The sequence below is a fragment of the Myotis yumanensis genome, unplaced genomic scaffold (assembly GCF_028538775.1).
Source record: "Myotis yumanensis isolate MYYU_CA2020_CCGP unplaced genomic scaffold, mMyoYum1.0.hap1 SCAF_23, whole genome shotgun sequence".
NCBI lineage: Eukaryota > Metazoa > Chordata > Mammalia > Chiroptera > Vespertilionidae > Myotis > Myotis yumanensis.
In genome coordinates this window covers 6806057-6822229 of record NW_027223774.1, presented here as the reverse complement: position 1 = coordinate 6822229, position 16173 = coordinate 6806057, and the positions used below count along the sequence as shown (strand labels likewise).

At 44.1% G+C, this 16173-nt stretch overlaps 1 protein-coding gene across 1 annotated transcript; it reads left to right on the top strand.

Moving 5' to 3' along the window:
• Positions 1-1987: 1987 nt before the first annotated feature.
• LOC139000314 (zinc finger protein 665-like) lies at positions 1988-13180 on the top strand. Its single transcript, XM_070402552.1, has 3 exons — positions 1988-2020; positions 2873-2999; positions 8739-13180. Exons 1-3 carry the CDS (start codon positions 1988-1990, stop codon positions 11147-11149), a joined length of 2571 nt encoding a protein of 856 aa, XP_070258653.1. The 3' UTR covers positions 11150-13180.
• The last annotated feature ends 2993 nt before the right edge of the window (positions 13181-16173 follow it).

Here is a 16173-nt window from a genome sequence, read left to right as displayed (position 1 = left end):
AAAAATTCTCCACAAGTTTGGACATTTCTTTCAACATTACCAAAAGAAGTGACTCATGTGAAGCAGGAGAAAGTTACATGGAGGGGTATCAGCATTTCCAGAGAATCAACTGATTGAACACAGATTAATAAACACAAATTTAGAGCACACTCAGAACACAGCAAGCAAGTGTTTTCCCATTGTATTCAGAGAACAGAAGACAAAGCTCAAGGCTCAGGTGACTGTGTGTGTGTGTGTGTGTGTGTGTGTGTGAGTTTAATCCTTACCTGAGGCTGTTTTTTCTTTTTTCCCCCTCCTATTCCTTTCCTCTGAGATTCTGTATTCCTTGCATGCTTCCATGACTCTGAATCCACTACATTCACCACTTTATTTTGTTAATTAGATTTCCTATATCATTTCCTATTTCCTATATCATTTGAGTGAGATCAAATGATACTTGTCGTTCTCTGACTGACTGATTTCACTTGGTTTGGTGCTTTCCAGGTGACTCTATGCTGTCTGCAAAGGTAAACATTCTTCTTTTTTACTGCTGCAGAGTATTCCATGGTATAAATTTTTCTCAGGTTTTTTTTTTTTAAGTATTTATTTCAGAGGAGAAATGAAAGGGAGAGAGAGTGAGAAACATCAATGATGAGAGAGAATCATTGATTGGCTGCCTCTAGTGCACTCCCTACTGGGAATGAAGCCTGCAACCTGGGCATGTACCCTTGTCCTGAATTAAACCTGGGATCCTTCCGTCTCCAGGGTGACACTCTATCCAATGAGTCAAACTGGCCAGGGCTGCATCAAAGCATTGTAATCCAGTCGTCTATTGATGGACACTTGGGCTGTTTCCACATCTTTGCTATTTATTATAAATTGTGTTGTTATCAACAGAAGGGAATATTTATTCGATCTTATTATTTCAGGTTTCTTAGGATATATTCCTAGAAGTGGAATCACTGGATCAAATGGAAGTTCCATACTAAATTTTTAGAGGGAAGTCTACTGATTTTCATAATGGCTGCACCAGTTTGCATTCGCATCAGTAGTGTACTAGGGTTCCCTTTTTTCTACATCCTCCCCAGCACTTGTCTTTTGTTCATCTTTTGATGGCAGAAATTGTGAAAGCGGTGAGGTGACACGTAATTGTTGCTTGAATTTCCATCTCTCTGATGATCTGTGACTTTAAGCATCTTTTCATATGTTTCTTGACCATCTTATCCACACTGCAGCCCAGGCAGTGCTGACACTTTTGATGGCATCAGAAACAGATGCCCTTAAGTATGAGCTTCTGTTTTGTGACCTTAACTTTGTATAATGGATTCAATGGAGGCAGGTTAAGGCAGTTAGAGTCTTGAACAACCTCCTCCAGATACATATGGCCCCAGGGAAACACATGCCAAAAGTCTTGAATGAAGAAACAATGCCTGCCCTTCAGAAACAGCAAGTCCTGAACAAATATAGGCAAAACCGCAGTTAAAGAAAGCCCTTCAGGTGCAGGAGAAACAAACTTGCCTCGGAAATCACCTCCCCTGAAGGCGCTAGAGGACCCTGAGTATACTTGGTGTGTTCTTGGGTTATTTGCCCCTAAATCCAGTCCTAGAGTCAACTGAGAAATACTGGATCCCGGCCTTGGAGCTGAGAAACTACATTACCCAGAAGGCCGCGGATGGAATGGCATTAGGGGGAGCCAATGGAGGGTGAGAGAAGGCATTTCCGTTTGGGCGCTTCGTCAGGGCGGGACCGGTAGTCCTTGTGGCAGGATTTCGTCTTCTCAGTTTTTTTGTCTCAGGTGGTGAGGTTTTCCGTGTCCACAGTCCCGTGGAGAAGGCCGGAGAGCGGTGTTCCCCGCTTCACATTCCATGGTGGGAGCCGCCGGTGGTGCTCACAGCTCCCACCTGGGATTGAAGCTCGGAGTCGCCACCCGGACCCACGCCGGGGCGGGACAGGGACCGCCATTCCTGCAGCGGCTTCTACTCCCGCCCGGCTCAGCGCACAGAGGGCAATGGCGGCGCCCCCGCTGAGGAGACGGGCTGAGGTGAGTTCAGTCCCCCAGGCCCTCACCGCCTCCTCACACAGACACCACAGCCTGGGGAGGGCGCCTGTCCCGTCCTGCAGCTCAGTCCCGCGTGGAGGACCGTGAGGAAGGTGGAGGGGAGAGAGGAGTGTTGTGGCTTCTGAGGACACAGCAAGTGCAGGGCAGAGGGGACGGGGGTGACTTGCATCTGAAGGTCCCTGAGGATGTGGCTGTGAGTATTGACGGAAAGAGCAGAGGCTGCAGGGAGGACGGCACAGACTCATTCGGGGCTTTCCCGGCTGTGGGTCCATCAGGGGCCTGGGGTGGGCCTGGATCCGGCTGGACTACAAGCTCTCTACACGCCATATGCCAAGTTCATGGGTGAGTCCAGCGAGATCCAGTGGCACTGGAGCAGGAATGGGGCAGAGCTAAAAAAATAAACCTGGGGTCTGAAGATAGGAAATGGATAAACATTACCCAGTGGTGAGCACATCTGGAGGAAGTGTGAGCTGATGGTCCCCGGGACCTGGTGTGGGGACTTAAAAGTGAAGCATAAACCGACGCTTGGCTTTGTCTTGGAGGCAGGATCTAGGAGACTGCAGTGGTGTTGCTTGGCAGGAAGGCTGGGGCCCTGCAGGCATCGCCCAGACCTTAAATGGCATTGCTCCCTCCCCTCCCCCAATGCTTCCCATCCGGCCCAGCTGCTCTGCTGAGGGCCATGCAATGAGTAATGGGACTGTGATGAGCATTGGGTCCCGGTGTCCCCAGTAACCAGGGGCCCTGGAGGACGTTGAGGGGGGGAAGGTGTGGAAGGAGTAGAATTACTGGTTCTCTTAAAGGCAGCTTTGGTTTTTATTGTCTCCATTCTGACAGGTTGGCGTGACCTTTGAGGACATTGCCCTGTACTTCTCCAGGGAGGAATGGAGCCTCCTTGATGAGGGTCAGAGACAGCTGTACCTGAATGTGATGCTGGAGAACTTTGAACTTATATCCTCTCTGGGTAAGACCCTCACTGTTACCACTGACCTGGACTTGGCTTTGCCATTTTCCAGGCCCCATACCCCAGGGAGTGCTCTGTCTTCCCATGTAGACTTGGTACTGCTTGATTTTCCAGTTTCTTAGGTAGTTGCTCTCCTGGGGAGGGTTGGTCTGTTTCCACTGCTCCCTTCTATTCCTGAGGTCCCAATACACCCCTCTGTACTAAATTCAAAGGGAAGGACTTGTGGTTGGTAGTGTTACAGGAAGCCTAAAAGATTCCACCTTGATCAGTGAGGAAAGCATTTTCTATATTCCTGTTGGTCATTTGTATGTATTTTTTGGAGAATTGACTCTACATTTTTATCCTGTTTACTAACTGTATTTTTTGGTTAAAGAGTGTTCTAACTACCCTGTACATTTTATATATTAATTGCTTATTACATACAGGAACACATATTTTTGCAGGGGCTTAATTGTGCTTCGCTGATGTTGCTCCGCACACTCGCTTTTCTACAAAGTCCATGTTTTTGGCAACCCTGCATTCAGCAGGTCTAGTGCCACCATGTTTTTGTCAAGCTCAGATGCTTGTTGCTAGTGCTTAGCAGTAAAGTATTTTTAATGAAGTTATATCGGGTTTGGTTTTCAGACAAGTCATTGCATTGTTATTAGCCTCCAGTATAGTATTAACATAACTTTATTATTCCCTGGGAACTCTGATTTCTTTTCTTTTTTTAAATTTTTTATTATTTATTTTATTATTTGTAAAACATATATTACTTAAAGTATTTTAAAGGGTATTACATATATGTCCCTTTTTTTCCCCCACCCTTGACAATCCCCTGGCCTCCTCTACCCCCCCAGTGTCTTATGTCTATTGGTTATGCTTAATACATGCAAACAAGTCCAAGCCTCCCCTACCCCCCTGAAGATTGTTGTTGTTTGTTGGTTGGTTTTTGTTCTTTGCTTTAGTCTGAGTCAAAAGTAGCCAATATTTGTATTGTTTTATTTTGCTTTATCTCCTTTTACTGATGCTTGTTTAAATATTTGAGGAAGTGAGATGGCTGCGGTAGAGAGACAGAGAGAGAGACAGAGAGAGACAGAGAGAGAGAGAGAGAGAGAAAGATCCGTGTGAGGGAGAAATATCCATCGACTGACTTCTGCACACAAGGTAACTGTAAATGGAACCCATATACTGACATGTGCCTTGACTGGGAATTGAATACTAGACGCTTTGGTACACAGCATGATGCTCTAACCAACTGAGCCATACTGGCCAAGGCATTCTGTGGTTTTTAAACACAAAAATTTCTAGTATTCTTTTAAGAACAGGCCACTTTGGTCAATGATAGCAAAAGCACAGGGGCTGCTGGAGGTAATTCTGACCCTTGTTTTTTACTGTATGTATTTTCAAAGATGTTTATTCACCCAGTCTTTTCTGGTCATTCTTTCTGTACACTTCTTTATTTGTGTCTGTTATACTGTCTTCATGTTACTCTACCTCCTATTTCATATGGGGTTTTTGTTCATGAGTAGCTGTCTACTTACACTGGGCTCGGGGGAGATGGTCATATCTCTAATTCTGCATTCTTTCGGATGTCACTTACATAGATGGGTTTTTAAAAAGTATATTCTTAGTGATTTGAGCAAGGAAGGGAGATATGGAAACATCAATGATGAGAGAGAATCATTGCTCCATAGCCTCCTACACACCACCTCCTGGGGATAAAGCCTGCAACCCCGGCACATGCCCTGAACAGAATTGTACCTAGGACCCTTCAGTCCACAGGGAGATGCTCCATCCACTGAGCCAAGCCAGCAAGGGCTCAAATAGGTCATTTGTCTGTTGTCTCATTTGTCCTTTGTTGTTCTACCACAGTGTTGATCATCCACATTTTTTGTTTTTCTCTGAAGGGGTTTGCATCATTTATCCCATAGAATGGGTCAAGTGGGATTTAAGGCAAAGAATCCTTTGTGCATCACAGAAAAAACATGATTTTATTTATTTATTTTTAAATGTATTTTATTGAATTTTTTACAGAGAGGAAGGAAGAGGGATAGGGAGTTAGAAACCTCAATGAGAGAGAAACATCAATCAGCTCCCTCCTGCACAACCCCTACTGGGAATGTGCCTACAACCAAGATACATGCCCTTGACTGGAATTGAACCTGGGACCCTTCAGTCCACAGGCCGACGTTATATTCACAGGGGCAAACCAGGTAGGGCGAAACAGTGCTTTATTAATGACACAGTGGTGTCACAGGTTGTCTTACCTTGGAGAAGGGTCACTGGGGAGGAATTCCTGGTTGGCCTTTGTTACATTCATAGCTGGAAACCCAGCATTTTCTTCCTTCCTTTCTTTTTTTTAATGTTTATAGCAGCTTTATTACTAATTGCTAAAAACTGTAAGCAACCAAAATGTCCCCTAAAAGGTGAGTGGATACACAAACTGTGGTGCATCTGTACAATGAAATGTTCATCAATAAAAAGAGAAAATAGAAAAAAATCAAACTAGGAATGGGAATACCAAGAAGCAAGACCTCCCCACATTGATATGAGCCCTTCAGCCAAGAAAGGAATGGAAGAAACTTAAATATATATCGCTTAGTAAAAAGAGCCAGTCTGAAAAGTGTATGTACTGTGTGATTCCAGCTACATTACATTGTGGAAAAGGGAAAACTATACAGAGAATAAAAAGCTTAGTAGTTGCCACAGGCTTGGAGTACAGAGGGAAGGATAAATAGGTCCAGCACAGGGTAATTTTATTTATATATTTATGTTTTTTAAGTTTTGGGCAAGTTTTATTAATTTTTTAATTAAATATTTATTGTTCAGATTGTTACATTTGTTCCTCTTTTTTCCCCCCATAACTCCCCTCCACCCTGTTCCCACCCCACCCTTTGCCCTTACCCCTGCCACCCACTGTTCTCATCCATAGGTGTACAATTTTTGTCCAGTCTCTTCCCACACCCCCCACACCCCTTTCCTCCCCAAGAATAGTCAGTCCAGTCCCGTTCTATGCCCCTGAATCTATTATATTCAGCAGTTTATTCTGTTCATCAGATTATTTCTTCACTTGATTTTTAGATTCACTTGTTCGTAGATGTGTATTTGTTGTTCATAATTTGTATCTTTACCTTTTTCTTCCTCTTCCTCTTCTTAAAGGATACCTTTCAGCATTTCATATAATACTGGTTTGGTGGTGATGAACTCCTTTAGCTTTTTCTTATCTGTGAAGCTCCTTATCTGACCTTCAATTCCTAATGATAGCTTTGCTTGGTAAAGTAATCTGGGTTGTAGGTTCTTGCTATTCATCCCTTTGAATATTTCTTGCCACTCCCTTCTGGCCTGCATAGTTTCTGTTGAGGAATCAGCTGACAGTTGTATGGGTACTCCCTTGTAGGTAACTGATTGTTTTTCTCTTGCTGCTTTTAAGATTCTCTCTTTGTCTTTTGCTCGTGGCATTTTAATGATGATATGTCTTGGTGTTGTCCTCTTTGGATTCCTTTTGTTTGGGGTTCTCTGCGATTCCTGGACTTGTAAGTCTATTTCTTTGACCAGGTAGGGGAAGTTTTCTGTTACTATTTTTTCAAATAGGTTTTCAATATCTTGCTCTCTCTCTTCTGGCACCCCCATAATTCGGATGTTGGTACGTTTGAAGTTGTCTCAGAGGCTCCTACACTATCTTCATATTTTTGCATTCTATTTTCTCTTTTTATTTCCGGTTAGGTGATTTTTGCTTCTTTGTATTTCAAATCTTTGACTTTATTCTTGCGATCCTCTAGTCTGCTATTGGAAGTCTTCATAATATCCTTTTTTTTTTTGTCAGTGTATGCTTAATTTCTAGTTCGTACTTTTTCATAACCTTGAGGGTCTCACTAGATTTCTTGAGGGTCTCACTAAATTTATCGGCGCTCTCACTAGATTTCTTGAGGGTCTCACTAAATTTATAGGCGGTTTCTAGAAAATTCTTGAGAAACTTTTAAAAGTGTGGTTTTGACCTCTATATCCAGTAGTTTGCTTTCCTCTATTTCTTTCATATGTTACCTTTTTCTTGGCTCCGCATTGTTTATGCTTCCTTGTGTTGATAGAGTGGCTTTCTGTGTTAGGTGTACTATAGGGCCCAGTGGCTCTGCCTCCGCAATTGGTCTTGGTGGACTTTGTGGACTTAGTGCACAGTCTTGTTGTAATGAAGCCTTGATTGTAGTTGGTATCACAGGGAGGAATTGACCTCCAGACCAATTGGCTGTGAGAATCAGCTGTGTCTGCAGTGGGAGAACTTCTGTGCTGGAGACACTCTTCTGGAGTAAGACTTGCTTCAGTGTGGCTTTGGTGCTCACTGATTCTGCCCACTGAGTGTGTCCCTTATGGATCTGAGGAGTTGTAATCTGGATTGTCCCACTCTGACCATTGGGTCCATTGGCTTTTGGATTTCTAAGGAGGTGCTAATTTAGCCTCTGTCTGAGGCTATTCAGCAGGACCTACAGAGAGATCTGCAGATTCCTCTTCTTTGTTTTGGGTTTGGAGTTGCCCAGAAGAGGCCCAGCTATGAAGCAATGCAAGGTGCTGTGGTTCTCTCTCACCCAGCTGCAGTTTGTTAGGTAATTTCCAGATTGCAAAGGGCCAGGCCTTTGATATGCAAAAGCCTCTGCCCACAGGTTGGGTGGGGCAGGGTCTCAGGGGATCAACGGGGTGGAGCAACCAGCTATGACTATTCCTTAGTCGTACCCTAAGAGGCCCAGCAACTCAGTGTCCCGGTAATCTCTGCAAGTACTGCTGAGAGAAAGCCACCCTCAAGTTCTGACCGATGCCAGACAGTCCAGTTTCTCCCTGAATGAGTCTGGGTCCCCAGAGACTCGCCCGGAGCTGGAGGTCAGAGCAGTAGGGAGCTTGAGAATGCCTCCTGATTGAAAAAGACAACTGTGACCTCATTTGCCAGCCCTTTCCACTTGGGCCACGTCCTCAGTTGCCAGACTTTCCAAGTGCACCACGTGCTCATTTTCCAGCCTTTTCCGCGTGCACCTCCATACCTCTACACTCTACTTCTGCACCTCCTCTGAGTCTCAGTATGCTTTTCTCTTTCCTTCTAGTTGTAGAATTTCCACTCAGCCAGCCTTCCTGTGGTTCTGGATGATGTCTGTTTTTTCTTTCACTTGCATTGTTGAAGTGGTTGTGCATGGCAGCAATTTCTGGTGTTTACCTATTGCGCCATCTTGTTTCTATCAGCACTCAATTTTCATAGTGATCATTTCTACTGGGATTCCCAGCCCATGGATAACCTTCACCTCTCTTGACTTTGCACCTGTGCCTCTTTCACAAGTCTCTCTTTTCTGCCCTCTAACATTGGTCCATGCCTGCAGTACCTTGCAGTGGACACGTGTTATTATATTGACGTTGAACATCATGTGGTCCAATAGAATACATTTTTAAGGCTTTGCGCCATCTTAAATGATTCTACATAGACTCTCATGGCCAACACGTAAGGTCCTAATGGAAGCCGTTTGTGCAGGAAAAATGAGTAGAGCCTTCCTCTCTTCTTTGTGTCCCATCCTGTGCTTCTGTCCCTCACTTGGTTTGCTTTTAATTATAAATGAGTTTTAGGGCCACGATATGCATAACAACAGTTTCTTCAGAGTATACCTCACTGGTCCTTAAAATCTTTCTATGTAATCAGGCCTAGTCATGACAGAGAAACATTTGTGGTGCTGATATTCTGATTTCATAGGGTGAACATGTACTTTACCAGTGTTTCCTTTTGTTCAGGTTGCTGCTGTGGAGCAGAGAATGAGGAGGCAGTGACTGAAGAGAACTTTTTTGTGAGAGTTTCACAGGCAAGGAATCCCCAGTTCCCTTTGTCTTCCCAGAAGAGCCACCCCTGTGAGAGTTGTGGACTAGTCTTGGAAAAGATTTTCCATGTGTTTGAGCTGCAGGGAACACCACACGGACAGATACTGTTGAGGTGTGGGGCATGTGCAGAACGGTTTTATTTCAGGGTAAATATTCACCAATGGCATGTGAGAGAGAAGACTTTCATTAGAGGTGTGGACAGGATCTCCCTTGCAAACAGCTGCAATTTCAATGTGTCCCAATATGGTTTCACATGCGGGGAGGTTGGGCAGGGTGTTCTTACCAAATCAGGACAGCTCCACCTAAAGGCTACTCAGACCAGGGACCGTCCAAATGCTATTTCGACACGTGGGATGACATTTCAAAGGACAAAAAATTATTACGCCAGAAAAGAATCTAAGAAAGACATTACTTGTACCCACAGGTTTATTCAGGAAAAGGATGTCAATGTTGGAAGTGGATGTTTTGTATGCTCTGAATGTGGGAAATATTTTACCAAATTTTCTAGCTTTTATCTTCTACAGCAAGGTCACACTGGAGAAAGGCCTTATCAGTGCAGTGAATATGAGAAAGCTTTTAACAATAGTAACAGCCTAGGTGAATATGAAGCTTTGCACACTGAAGAAAGGCATTATAAGTACAGTGAATATGGGAAAGCTTTTAGCAGTATTAACAGCCTAGGCGAATATGAAGCTTTGCTCACTGAAGAAAGGCCCTATGGGCGCAGTGAATGTGGAAATCCTGTTACCAATAGCACTGCCCTCCATTATGACCAGAGCGTTCTCACAGCAGAAAGGCCTTATGAGTGCAATGAGTGTGGGAAATCTTTTACTAGTAGCAGTAACCTTCATCGTCATCGGCGCATTCACACTGGAGAAAAGCCTTATAAATGTAGTGAATGTGGAAAGTCTTTTTCAACTTTCAATGGTCGCAAATATCATCACAGAGTGCACTGTGGAGAAAGGCCTCATCACTGCAGTGAATGTGGGAAATCTTTTACCACTTCGTCTCACCTTTACAGTCATCAGAGGGTTCACACAGGAGAAAAGCCTTATAAATGCAGTGAATGTGGGAAATCTTTTACCCATAAGAGTAACCTTCTTTCTCATCAGAGCATTCACATTGAAGAAAAGCCTTATATATGTGGTGAATGTGGGAAAGCTTACAACTCTTTCATTAAACTTTGTCGTCATCAAAGAGTGCACAGTGGAGAAAGGCCTTTTCACTGCAGTGAATGTGGGAAATCTTTTACCACTTCTTCTCATCTTCACATTCATCAGAGAGTTCACACAGGAGAAAAGCCTTATAAATGCAATGAATGTGGGAAATCTTTTTCCACTAATTTCCAACTTCACAGACATCAGAGAGTTCACACTGGAGAAAAGCCTTATAAATGCAGTGAATGTGGGAAATCTTTTACCAGGAAAAGTGCACTTTGTCAGCATCGGACAATTCATAGAGGAGAAAAGCCTCATAAATGCAGTGAATGTGGGATGACTTTTATCCAAAACAGAAATCTCCAAAATCATCAGAGAGTTCACACTGGAGAAAAGCCTTTTAAATGCAGTGAATGTGGGAAATCTTTTACCACTAAGTATAACCTTCAAACTCATCAGAGGGTTCACACAGGAGAAAAGCCTTATAAATGCAATGAATGTGGGAAATCTTTTACCGCTATGTTCGAACTTCACAGACATCAGAAAGTTCACACTGGAGAAAAGCCTTATACATGCAGTGAATGTGGGAAATCTTTTAGCAGTAACAGTAAACTTTGTCGTCATAAGAGAGTACACACTGGAGAAAAGCCTTATAAATGCTGTGGATGTGGGAAATCTTTTACCAGTAACAGTCAACTTTGTCGTCATCAGAGAGTTCACACAGGAGAAAAGCCTTATAAATGTAGTGAATGTGGAAAAGCTTTCAGTGAAAACAAAGCTCTCCAAAGTCATCAGAGACTTCACACTGGAGAAAAGCCTTTTAAGTGCAGTGAATGTGGGAAATCTTTTACCAATCGCGATGCCCATCGCCGTCATCAGAGAAATCATGTACGACAAAAGCCTTATAAATGCAGTGACTGTGGGAAAACTTTCACCGAAAACAAATCTCTCGAAAATCATCAGAGAGTTCACACAGGAGAAAAGCCTTTTAAATGCAGTGAATGTGGGAAATCTTTTACCTGGAAGAGTATCCTTCGCCAACATCAGAGTGTTCATACAGGAGAAAAGCCTTATAAATGCAGTGACTGTGGGAAATCTTATACCAGGATCACCAACCTTCACAGTCATCAGAGAGTTCATACAGGAGAAAGTCGTTATGAGTGTAATTAATGTGAGATCTCTCTCAGCCTAATTTGTAAATTTGCTCTGCACAAAAGAGTCCGAATGTGAAAAGTTTCTCAGATGTGTTGAAAATGTAGTTTCTTAGTTTGGACTTAACAATTGTATAAGAAAATAGGTGAAGTCTCATTAGTCAGAACTTATCTCACACTTTGAATCACCTACATTATGTAACGTACCCGCAACTATTTTTGCTCTTCTGTTTGCTTGTTTATATGTTGGAACCATATGTATGTATGTTGAAATTTTTAAGATAAAGAGCTGTCTTGCCAGTTGGAAGAACTGCCAGTCTCATGGCTCTTTCCTTGCAAAATAATGAAGGCTTTTCCCTAAGACTTCTTTGACTCTATGATTTAGTTTTTTTGGAGATCTGGGCTCTCCAAGCATCATGCAGTGAAAAACTTATATGGGCTCTGAAACATTTTTGCCCATGGGGGAAGACTATGGACCAGAAATTATCTGAGCAGTTTTTGCCAAATTTACATTGCTGGCCATATTTTCCCAGGAAACACTGGACTCTCTAGTCCTCATGTGGAAATGGATGCATTGAGACACAGAGGTCACTCCCAAGAGGGGGTAGTTGTGACAACCTGAAGTATATCTGGGAGCAGCGTTAATTTTTTTTCCTGTTTTCAAGGACTGGTAAGACATTAGAAGGGATTCTTTTCTCCAGGTGTTGCAGAGGGCCATGTGCTTTAATTCCTTCAATTCCATGGGTGACGGGCACTGGTTGCAAGACCATTGCCTTGAGGGGACCTATTCACTGCAGAAACACTGGCCTAATTCTTTTTTTTTTTTTTTTTTTTAAATATATTTTATTGATTTTTTACAGAGAGGAAAGGAGAGAGATAGAGAGTTAGAAACATCGATGAGAGAGAAACATCGATCAGTCGCCTCCTGCACATCTCCCACCGGGGATGTGCCCACAACCCAGGTACATGCCCTTGACTGGAATCGAACCTGGGACCCCTCAGTCCACAGGCCAACGCTCTATCCACTGAGCCAAACTGGTTTTGGCTGGCCTAATTCTTGTTGGACCAGACTGCAGCCCATTAGATGGAATGGTCTTCATCTAAACTTACACCCAGACATTTTTTTGGGAAAAGACTATTGGAGTCGTGTGTACACAGATCTGAGGGACTCCAGGCTTGTTTATCTCCTGTGCAGCAGTCATTTTCACTGATTATGATCGAGAAGTTTTGTGGCTTCAAATAGCTTCTCATGTTCCCATCAGAGCCAGTGGTGCTCTGGCAGCAAAATTAAGAGGAAAACAAAGGTTGTCTTTAGGGAGGAGATGTGTCCTTTGTGACCCAGTCAGTATTCCCGTGGGTTATTGGGTGAAAGTTCTTCATTGTTTTTCATTGTTTGTTACATTTTCTGTCACTGAGATGACACTCTCGCCCAGAGGGCATAAGAGTATGGATTGAACATAGAGTTGAAAAACATGTTGTTCCAAACTGAGTAACATTTGTTTTATCTTGAAACATTTTTGAAAACCTATAATGAGTAAATTGCATGTATTAAGTATAGTGATTCATAAATCTTGACAGGTGCATGAAACTGAGTCCATCATTATACTCATAATACTGAGCATATCTGTGGCTGTGTAGTTGCTTCATGACCTCATTTAATCTGTCCTTGTTCTTCCCAGCTTTTCTGGTAACCATGGTTTTACATTTCATTTTAATGGAGAACTTTGCTTTTTCTAAGTATTTTTCTGCTTTAATTTATATTTCATAGATTCTTGGATATTTATTAAAGATATATTAGTAACTCATTTTTTTTTATAGTTATTCTTTTTGTGGTTGTTAATCCTCAGCCGAGGATATTTTTACATTGAAAGCTTCCTTTATTTATAGCTTCTTGTCTAAAAACAGTGTTGATAAGAAATCTTTGGTTATTCGTACAAATACTTAGTTGATGGGAGCCAAGTCATAATTTAATTGTTTTTGTCGATGTCAAGAGTGAATGTTGCTGATGATATCAACATGAGAAGGAGAAAGAAAAATAAAATAAAATGCTCAAAGCTCAGGTGACTTTGTTTTTATTGTGTGTGAGCATGTTTTTTAATGTTTACCTGAGGATCTTTCTTTTTACACCCCTCCCCCATCCTCTTCCCCCCCCCCCACCCACACACACACATTCCCTCTGAGATTCTGCAGCAATTTCTATGCTTACATGTCTCTGAATTCACTCCATTCATCAGTGTTTTGTTCATTAGACACTATATATGAGTGAGATCAAGTGATGCTTGTCTTTCTCTGACTGACTTATTTCACTTAGCATCATGCTCTCCAGGTATCCCCCCCCCCCCCCCATGCTGTGTGAAAGGGTAAGAGAGTATTGGTTTTTACTGCTGCATGGTATTCCCTGGTATCAATGTACCACAGTTTTTCATCCACTCATCTACTGATGGGTACTTGGACACTTTCCAATGTTATGGGTTCAATCAGCGAGATAGACCACTGACTCAGAATTTAAATTTGAGAGCCTTTATTAAGCTGGCCCACGACTACAGCACGTACCTCCACACAGGGAGCCGCGCAACAGCAGCACCGACCGAGGGTGCAGCAAAGCTTTTATTTGCAAAAACTACAAAGCGTTAACTGACAGGGTAAAAAGTACGGGAGGAAAACGAGGTCACACCTGGCTGGGTTTTATCATATCCCTGTTTCTTTAAAGCAATCAGTAATTTTTCTATGCCACGGTCCCTGCCCCCAACACATTCAGTAATCTTTCCATGCCAGGGTCCCTGCCCCCAGCACATTCAGTAATCTTTCCATGCCACGGTCCCTCCCCCTAGCACATTCCCTATTGGTCTAATGCCCGAATCAAATCGTTGATTCAGCACCCTCCTCTACAATCCTGGAGTATTGAGTGTGTAAAACCATCAACTTTACAGCTTGTATTTGATTTTGTATGAAATTGAGGAGGCATTTGGCAATTCAGGGGCCGAATAGTAGCCCTAGGAGGAGCAGAATGACCGGTCCTGCCAAGGAGGAGAGCAGGGTAGTTAATCAGGGGGACCAGGAAAGTAAATTCTCCTACCAATTGCCCTTGGCCTTTCTAGCCTCTTCTGGGTCAGCCAGGAGTTTTCGCAGCTGGCTAAGGCTTTCCCTGATCACCCCTGAGTGGTTGGTGTAGAAACAGCAGGTCGCCCCTAGGGCCAGACAGAGGCCTCCCTGCTTTAGGAAAAGCAAATCTAGATCTCGTCTGTTTTGCAATACTACCTCTGCGAGTGAACTGAGGGAGTCCTCCTGTTGGCCAACGGATTTTTCCAGAGTGCTTAAGTCTTGATCTATCTGCCTACTGAACTCTATAATTTTCGTGGCTGGTTACTTGGGCGGCTGTTCCGACGGCTGTGGATCCTGCTAGTCCTAGTCCCATAAGTAGGGGGACTTGGATGGGGGCCCTTTTATCCCTCCTGGGTTCTAGGTTTAAATGTTCTTGACCCCCTTCTCTTGAATAGTAGTACACCTGAGGGAGGATATGAGTCAGGATGTATAGTCCAGGGTCCATCGGGTTATGGAGGTCTGGAGGGAAGATGCAAGGGGTTACACCAGTTGTACATGCCCACCAAGTCCCTTCCGGCGCTCCTAAGTATGTGGGCCCAGCAGAGGTTTGGCTAGGGCTGGGTGTTGTGCCAGGCTCGACCTCCCTGGCTTGTCTAGGGAACACAAGGGGCCAATCGGGTTGAGCCGCCGGGGAAGAGTCCGTCATTGGATGGTGAAGAGTTGGCCAGGGTCTCAGCCGCTGACATAGAGTCTTAGTCCCCACGTCTTTCCTCCTTCCCATTGGTCAGTCCTCCATGCGAGAGGCATGAGGAGGACGGGGTTACAATTTCCAGCAGTGCAGTTCTTCTTTGGGTCCCCAGGTCGAACCTCTCTGATCAGACAGAGGAACTTGTCGGTGGGTTTTTTTTTCCCATAGGGCTAGGGTCTCCCAAACCCAAGAAACGCAGTAGAAGTTGCCTTCTCCACCATAGTTACTACCCCCCTTCTCGGGGGCAAAGATTATGTTGAGTGTGCCATAGCCCTTGCTCTAGACCAGGGGCAAACTTTTTGACTCGAGGGCCACAATAGGCTCTTAAACTGGACCGGAGGCCCGGAACAAAAGCATGGATGGAGTGTTTGTGTGAACTAATATAAATTCAATGTAAATATCATTACATAAAAGGGTACGGTCTTTTTTTTTTTTTTTTAGTTTTATTCATTTCAAATGGGCCGGATCCGGCCCGCGGGCCGTAGTTTGGCCACAGCTGCTCTAGACCAAGCATTCCACACCTGTAACCCCTGGTTTCAGCGGCCTGCGTATGGCCCCCCGGGCCATACCCGACCGACATGGTTTTGCTCCGGGAATTTCCCCCGTTTTTTCCAAACAGTTTACAGAGATCTGTCCAGATGACAGGCGCCCCTACTGCTACAACAGAGCCTACAACAGTCCCATCAATAGTGCGTGTGAACTCCCAAGGGTAATTTTTGGCCAGATGGGTATTTCCCAGTCACAGCTGCAGGCAGAAGATGAGAGTCAGGAGGAACACGAAGTGAGTCTGACCTTTAACGGGTCTCCGGTTTTCTGGATCCGCCATCTGAAGACTTGAAGTCAATAAGAGTGCCATAGAGAAAGCCTGGTATCCTGCTTGGGAGCTCTAAAAATAGCTGGCGCTGGAGCGTCAGGCCCATGCCCTACCATCACTGGCAGTTGGTCAGAGTAGAAGGGGAGTATGGAACCCCCATGCATTCTGGGCCGCGACGAGTAGGAGGGCTGCTGAGAAGGCCTTAAAGCAAGGACAATGGGCCCAGGCAGAGCCACTGTAGGTGAGGAATTCACCTAACTCAGCAGATACTGCAGGCAGGCCTGATGGCAGCGGGATGGCTTGGCTTCCTGGCCCTAAGGGGCACATTAAGATTCAATCATGAGCCAAAACCGGTTTGGCTCAGTGGATAGAGCGTCGGCCTGCGGACTGAGGGGTCCCAGGTTCGATTCCGGTCAAGGGCATGTACCTGGGTTGCGGG

What these genes read in the sequence shown, in the direction of transcription:
- LOC139000314 (XM_070402552.1), top strand. Translation starts at nt 1,988, where the DNA reads ATGGCGGCGCCCCCGCTGAGGAGACGGGCTGAG. An exon ending in CGCTGAGGAGACGGGCTGAG is followed by an intron (nt 2,021 to 2,872) that starts GTGAGTTCAGTC and finishes CCATTCTGACAG; the next exon opens with GTTGGCGTGACCTTTGAGGA. An exon ending in TGAACTTATATCCTCTCTGG is followed by an intron (nt 3,000 to 8,738) that starts GTAAGACCCTCA and finishes CCTTTTGTTCAG; the next exon opens with GTTGCTGCTGTGGAGCAGAG.